Below are 8,130 nucleotides of genomic sequence, written 5' to 3' on the forward strand. Positions count from 1 at the left end.
GTGGCTTGCACTCTTGTAATTTTTAGACGTTTCTCAACATTAAATTGAACCACTTGAATTATATCTTGTACATTTGAGCTTTTAGGTCATTTGCGTCTTCAAATCGTCGTTTTCTTCTTTTGTCTTCGCACTTATTTATTTAAACGAATATTACATAAAAATAGAACAATTACAACTAAAAGCTTTACATATTGGAAGGATATTATGCCTAAATATATGTTCATTTGGAGCACTATCAAGTTGTACCTCTGTATTGCTTTTGATGACCAAAACATCTACGTAAGCCTCAAGATTTCTACCTATTTGATCCTGGAACGCTAAATCCACTACCCACTGGTATGTTGCCCCTGCATTTTTCAACCCGAAGGGCATTTTCGTATAGCAATAAATACCCTAATCAGTGTGGAATGCAGTTTTTTCCTCATCCGCTTCTGCCATCTGAATCTGGTGATACCCCTTATACGCATCCAAAAAACATTTGAATCTGAAACCAGACAGAGATTCAACTTTCCAGTCGATTTCAGGCAATGGATAATTGTCCTTAGGGCATGCCTTATTAATATCCTAAAAAGCGACGCACATGCGCCATGAGCCATCTCCTTTTTAACCAAAACAGGATTTGCGACCCAAGTTTGATAACTTACCTCCCTAAGAATGTTCGCATGAACCAACTTTTCTACCTCCAACCTTAACCACTCACTTCTTTCAGGCACCATTGGACGCTTCTTCTGTCGCACTGGAGTTACGTTTGGGTTTGCATTCAGCTTGTGCTCAGCGATATTACGTGGAACCCCAGTCATATCATCCTCGTACCATGCAAAGATATCCATATTAGCTACCAGTATGTCGCGCAACTGAATCTTGACTTCATCTGAGAGATTGCCCACAACCTGAATACGTTTGTCGGGGTACTTTGAATTAACAAGGATAGAACTACTTTGTATCCGTTGGTCGATCGTAGGCAATGGTTTAGGTGTCGTTACCGAAGCGTATAGCGCTTTTCCAGACTCCATCTGGATGGTGGCAATACCTTGCCTGGTAGAAAATTTGATCATGCCGTGAACAGTAGAGGGTACCGCGCTAAATTTCTGCAAAGTCACTCGCCCTAGAAGTGCATTGTAACATGAATAAGAGCATACCATACAGAATTCAACAGGGACAGCTTGTGTGAGGGTTGAGTCATCATCGTCAAACAATTCCAGTTCAAGTTCAATGCACCCTAAAGGCCATGCAGATTCCCCAAAAAATCCCGAAAAAGCAGTTGTAGGTGCACGCATCTTGGACTTGATTGTCGCTGGGAGTTTCCTGAAGTAGTGCTTGTACATCACATTGACATTACTACCTGTATCAATGTTTAATCGTCTCACATTGTACCCGCAATCGGTGATGTGAACTTTAATGATTATAGGAGCATATGAGGGATTGATTGTTTGCATCGGAGGAAAGGTGATAGCTTCCGCTTCCCAGTCCTCTAATTGCTCGACCTTGCACCTCTGACCAGAATGCCACACATGTACCATATTTATCGTTTATCAAATTTTTTGTCACTGCCTTTCTTTTGATTCAGCACAGCTTTCTCTGACTGATTGCTTTGCGACGCGGCTCCTTGCTTTTTCACTAGTTTTAGGTCCATAATCGTCAATTTCAATAAAGGATTCGATCACCTTTTCAATAAAGGATTGCAATAAAGGATTTGTATATAAAGGATTTTCAACGATCAATTTCGTGTACACAATCGTCATGAAATTCACAAAATTTTGACTTGTCTCTCCTAGCGTAATCTGACATTTGGGCAGGAGTCTCAAATGTCAAACAGATCGGTTCGGTCGCTAGGATCTCCTTTGGTGTTTTAGTCAGCTCGTGCATGATCGCAAAATTCTGACTTGGGAAGTGACCCTTCCCCTAATCAGATTTGCTTGACTTCTGAAACGAGTTATTGTATTTTGATGATGCAGAGCCCTGGCTATAATTGTCACCATTGCGCTTTGATCCCCCTGTTTTCCTGCGATGATAATCGTCATCTTTGTTACCTCTGTTATCGAAATTTTTTACTGCTATTCCGAATAGTATCTTCTCTCGCACGCATATGTTCGTGCGCTTCTTTGATGGCTTCTGCTACGGTATTGGAGACCTTCATGCGCAGGCGTTGCCACAGGGCGAGGTGTTTATCTTTACACAACCCATGTATAAAACCGGTTACTTTTTGGCTTTTGGGAAGTCCAGACATCTATGCGACCTCTGGTATATCGATCTATGAACTGCCAAAGGGACTCTCTTGCCCCCTGTCTGATGTCGTGAACTTTAACATGCGTCCTTTTTTGGGCGCACATGTTATGGAAGTTTAACAAGAAACATGCTCGAAGATTTTATAGGAAGTAATAAGCGGTAGTGGAAAATTACTAAACCACTCCCTTGCGACTCCCTGTAGCAAAGTTTGAAATTCAAGACACTTGGTTTCATCATTCCAAGCCTGAGCGCATGCAGTTCTTCATACCTTTGTAAGAAGTCATATTGATCTATCGTGCCATCATACCATCCTATAGTCAAATGAATTATTGGAGGAGATTCAGGCACATAGTTAGCAATATGGGGCGCAAACTTTTCATTAGCTGACACAACCTCCATGAAAGGTTTTACCTTTCACCCCATTATCCCTGCATTGAAGTTATCTAACACTTCTTCACCTTTATCTGGCACCGTGAATGCCTGCACATATTTATCTGGCGTAGCTTGGTCCAGTATGGCAAGTAAATCTTCCTGACTCTTTTTCTTGCTTTCCCCTGCAGAATCGGTAGTGCGCCCCGAGGGCGTACTTGGTGAAAACAAAGATGACAACCTCAGAATAGGCGAAGGTATGTGCTTTCTTCATATATTGTCTAAGGGAGTGCGATCGTTAGTTGGACAACCAACATCAATTTTCTGCCCCGCTAAATACTCGCATGCACTTGCAGGTGTCATTGTTCGCCTGGTATGAACCATTGACTTTGGCGTAGAGTATATGGGAAAGGACCCCACTGTAGTAATAGGGGTTTCTTCCTCATAATCATCGTCCTCATGATCTTTGATGTTAAAGCAGAGGGGTACAAAATAGTATTATTTTTATTACAAAATACGACGAAATATTACACAAGTTTTATTAATTTACGGATGGAATATACCTAAACCTTGCTACAACACTATAGGCAGTGTACCTAATCGTAGAGTAGTATTGTTTTTAGTAAGTCCAGTTCATTCCACAGGGAGCTAGCGATTACGTACTATATTTTTAACAAATATATTTATACAAATACATATATATATATATATATATATATATATATATATATATATATATATATATATATATATATATATATACATATAAGTGTTATTATTATAAAAGGGAGTTTTACCGTTTAATGACCAGTTTGTCGATTTTAAATAAAGCGTAAAGATTAATGACGATAATATAAATGACAGAATTTAAATTGCGATAAAGTAAATTGCAGTAATTAAAATGACAGTAAATAAAGGTACGATGAAATATGAAATAAAAGTATTATGCTTATTTAAACTTTCCTAATCATGATGTTTGACGTTTTAATTTTAATTTATTACCCTGGGTTAATTGTCCTTTGTCCTGGATTATTTGATACCTATTTAGTTTTTGTCCATAATAGTCCATCAGTTATAATTATAAAATGCTCGTCAAATTAACCTTATTCCCGAAGTCAAATATTCCAACTAATTAGGGATTTAAACTGTAACAACGTTTTAATACTTTGTTAATAATTACACCAGGTTATCGACTGCGTGTAATCCAAGGTTTTAATATACTTTGTTAACAATTACACCAATTACCCTTGTATGTAATCCACCCCTATTTTAATTAGTCCATGATATATTAATTTATCCACTTGGCCAAAATGAATAATCAATAACCCAATCCAATTGATTAATTAAATGATTGTAAACGATGTCGTATAAACGTCACTAAATAGGACATTTTAATCAATTTATTAATTATTAGATTAACTAATTTGAAAATAGGTTCGAAAGGTTCCAATGAGTTGTCATTCAATTAGACAATACCCCCAACCTATTAATAGTCAATAGTCCAATGTTCACAAGTATCAGTATTTTGTTCAAACCTGAATTATGCTTATTTAAACTTCCGTAATCATGATGTTTGACATTTTAATTTTAATTTATTACCCTGGGTTACTTGTCCGTTGTCCTGGATTATTTGATACCTATTTGGTTTTTGCCCATAATAGTCCATCGGTCATAATTATAAAATGCTCGTAAAATTAACCTTATTCCCAAAGTCAAATATTTCAACTAATTATGGATTCGAAGTGTAACAAGGTTTTAATACTTTGTTAATAATTACATTCAATGGTAATGAACGCATTGATAATAGGTTTTCAGAAAACAAATCGGTTTTATGTTCGATCAAAATATTTTCTCGTTCAAGCTCGAATTTAGATATCATCGAATTCCATGAGTTTGTAATTCTCAATCTTTAAAGTCAATCTCAAGGATTGAGTAATATCAAAATTAAAAGCTGATTTTTAATCTTTAAGGAGATTATCCTTTCTGGGGGTCTGATTCATTAGTCTTATCAAGCTAATTTGCACGGCGCCCTCCCCATTTTACGAGATAGATCCTCTCATGGTTAGGATAAGTCTGACCACTTGGCGACCCTGTTTGATGCTGAGGTCCGTGGATTTCCTGCTGATTTTAGAGATGACTTTTTTAGATTTTTCGTCAACCTACAGCTGGTCTGAACGACAACTTCCTGACCTAAATCAAGAAGCGCGTGTCTTTTTTGGAAGACTTTACTTCTTTTTAATGATGGAATTGATTCATCATGTAGATCCATCTATTCTTTCAAAGGTATTACAATAAATCGGGTAAAACTGATTAGTTTAGTCAAAAGCAAAAGTACCTGCAATAATCTGTACCAAATATGTGATATGTGTTTTAAAGAACTTGGTAAATTCTTCCCACACTTAGCTTTTATTTATTCTTTTCTTTGTCTTTTTATTCTCTTCTATTCCATTTTAAATGAATTCAAGCTTTTTGAGTTGTTTCTCAATTTATGTCATTTCTGAGGTAACAATAATTTCGGTGTTAATACCTAGTTTTATCGTTCATAAATATGTATAAACATGATTTTGAATTCATTTATTTAAAAAAAAATTAAAATTTTTCCTAGAAGAAGGTAGTCAGTATATAAGACTAGGGCTGTTCTTTATTATCAGATAGCAATAGATTCACTACTGCTTTACTAGTAAAATTTAACGGTGGCTATTAAACCAAGTGTATAAGTCAAATGTTTAAAACCCGAAAGAATTTAATTCCTTCCCCACACTTGAGATCTTGCAATGCCCTCATTTGCAAGAAATCAGTAAAAATTTAAATTCATGAGGGTGATTAGTGTAGAAAAGTGATTAAAACTACTCAGTTTGTAATTACTAAGCTCGTCGAATGATAGATGGCGCGCCTCATCGTTCATTCCTTTTGTTGTAATTTCACATATGTTTTGCGTTTTATCGTCAAAATTAGTAGCTTTTGCTGAACTTAATGCCAGTCTTTGAAAGTGCATTGTTTTACCATGTTTTGTACATAAGATAGACTACAAACATATATACATATATATATTTTTATATAAAACCTTTATTTATTAAAACAATTTAAATGAATAATTTTTTAAAATTTTGTTTCCTTTTACTTTAGGTAGAGGTAGTTTCGGTACGTTTACCTAGTCCATCCCTCGACAAAATTTAAAAATTTTCATTTTAAAGCGATTGTTTTAAAAACAAAGATTTTCGGGTTTTTTTAATTTTTTTTTGCATACTTTAGATCAATAATATTAAAATAATGATAATAAAATTTTTCGCCCCTCCCTCGGATAAAGTAATTTCGGTTCCATGACCTAGTCTTTAACTTACGACGAATTTTAGAAATCATTTTTTTAAACTTAATAAAGTAAAATTTGTTTTGAAATTCACACAAAACTTAAATTTAAAAAGCGTATTAATTTTATACAAAACCTACAAAAATAAATTCAGAATGGGGGAGAAAACTAGTTCTTTAGTGTCTGCTAGTGGAAAAGACTAATCGGATTCCATTCTCGGAACTACACGAGAACAGAACAACTAACTCTAGACAACATTTTTTTCTTAGAACATTTTAATCTCCCCACACTTAAGTAGCTGTGGTGTCAAAATTATGATTAACTTCATTGTCAATTTCTTTTGGACCATAATCAACTTGCATATCTGTGACTTTTGCTTTAAGCCACTGGTCGGATTCCTGTATAATATCCACAAATTCAACTAGTTTTGCCTTTTCTTTAGGCGATAGATTGGATACTAACCGGTTACATAACTTAAAGTTCCCCTTGGTTCTAGCATCGCGAATCCGTTTAATAAGTTTCTTCATTGAACTGTTAATAACGGGGTCATTTAATTTTATATCAACAACGGGGTTCTTTGTTATCAGGTCATCATTAGGTGTTACTTCATCTTCCCCACACTTAGGCATTTTATTATTGTTAAGCACTACCGTTGGAGTTGGTAAAACAATATGGTTCTTACCAATCGTTTTTGTTGGTTCAACGGTTTTGGTTGGTGGAGATTTAGCCTTTCGACTCATAAAGGTAATTGATTTTTCATCATTAATAAGTGTCATTCTACCCTCTCTTACATCAAATAACGCCCCGGTGGACGCTAAGAATGGTCGACCTAAAATTAGAGGAATGTTTGGGTCCTCTTCTATGTCAATGACAATAAATTCGACTAGAAAGGTTAAATTACCTACTTGAACGGGTAAGTTGTCAGCAATTCCAACTGGGTGCCTAATGGTTTGATCAAAGAGTCGAACATTCATCTCCATTGGACTTAACTCACCTACTCCTAATCTCTTATATATAAAAAGAGGCATAACACTCACACTCGCACCTAAATCTGCTAGTGCATCATACATGACACAATCACTAAATAGACAAGGAACAATAAATTCACCCGGATCACCCAACCTGGGTGGAACTTTTGGTGGAACTGTCTTCACCGGGTTTATTTTTACGTTTTTTGGTTCTTGCACTTTCTTATTCTTCTTCTTCTTTCCAGAGGTATCACAAACTTTATTACCTATCACTTGCTCATACTCAACTCCTTTTCTTGGAAACGGGATGGGTGGTCTGTATGGTGCCACCACTGGCTTTACATACTCGGGTGGTGGTGGTGGTGTTGTAACTTCTTCATTGTTACTCACATCGAAACCTTCCCATCTTCTGATGATGGTTTTTCAGAATTTGTTGACACCATGTTAACATTCTCACTCCGAGGATTTACTTCAGTAGTACTTGGTATCTTTCCTTGTTCCCTCTCACTTATCATGCTAGCAAGAGTACCTACGTGTTTTTCTAGATTCAAAATGGAAGCTTGTTGAGTTCTTAATGACTGATCAAACCTCTCATTTGTTTGGGTTTGAGATGTAATAAATTGTGGTTGAGATTCCATTAATTTTGCCATCATTTCTTCCAGATTTGGCTTTTTCTCTTCGGTTTGTTGTGTTGGTTTATACAAGCCAGGTCTTTGTTGATTGAAAGTGTTGTTTTGAGTTGGTTGGTTATTCGGACCTTGTTGGTTGTACGAGTTATTGTTGGGTCCATTTGGATTGTAAAGAATGTTTTGATTTTGATTGAAGTTTGGCCTTGGCTGTTGATAATTATTTTGATAATTATTTCCCGGCCTTTGGTTCATGGAGGAAACATTCTCTCATTGTTCCATCGTTTGCTCAATGTGACAATCTTTCGTTAAGTGTGGTCCACCGCATTGCTCACAACTGATTCTTATTGTGTGAATATCTTTAGTCATCTTTTCCATTCGCCTCTCGAAAGCATCTATTTTTGCGGAAGCGGAATCAAAGTCATGGCTAGAATCGGCTCTAGCCGCTTTAGATGAACGAAAAATATCTTTTTCTTGATGCCACTCATGAGAGTGGGAGGCTGTATTATCAATTATCTTGTGAGCTTCGGTAGTGATTTTCTTCATAATGGAACCACCAGCTACTGTGTCGATGTCTTTTCGTGTAGCAACATCGCATTCTTGGTAGAATATTTGCACTATTTGATAAGTGTCT

At 36.1% G+C, this 8,130-nt stretch overlaps 1 protein-coding gene across 1 annotated transcript; it reads right to left on the reverse strand.

Annotated features, from left to right (window-relative positions):
• Positions 1-393: 393 nt before the first annotated feature.
• LOC139848776 (uncharacterized) lies at positions 394-1,520 on the reverse strand. The gene is made up of 2 exons (XM_071838474.1): positions 645-1,520; positions 394-564 (listed from the first exon to the last, which is right to left on the reverse strand). The coding sequence occupies exons 1-2, from the start codon at positions 1,518-1,520 to the stop codon at positions 394-396; spliced, it is 1,047 nt and encodes a 348-aa protein (XP_071694575.1).
• Positions 1,521-8,130: the final 6,610 nt, after the last annotated feature.

Source organism: Rutidosis leptorrhynchoides, chromosome 5 (genome assembly GCF_046630445.1).
Source record: "Rutidosis leptorrhynchoides isolate AG116_Rl617_1_P2 chromosome 5, CSIRO_AGI_Rlap_v1, whole genome shotgun sequence".
Taxonomy (NCBI): Eukaryota; Viridiplantae; Streptophyta; class Magnoliopsida; order Asterales; family Asteraceae; genus Rutidosis; species Rutidosis leptorrhynchoides.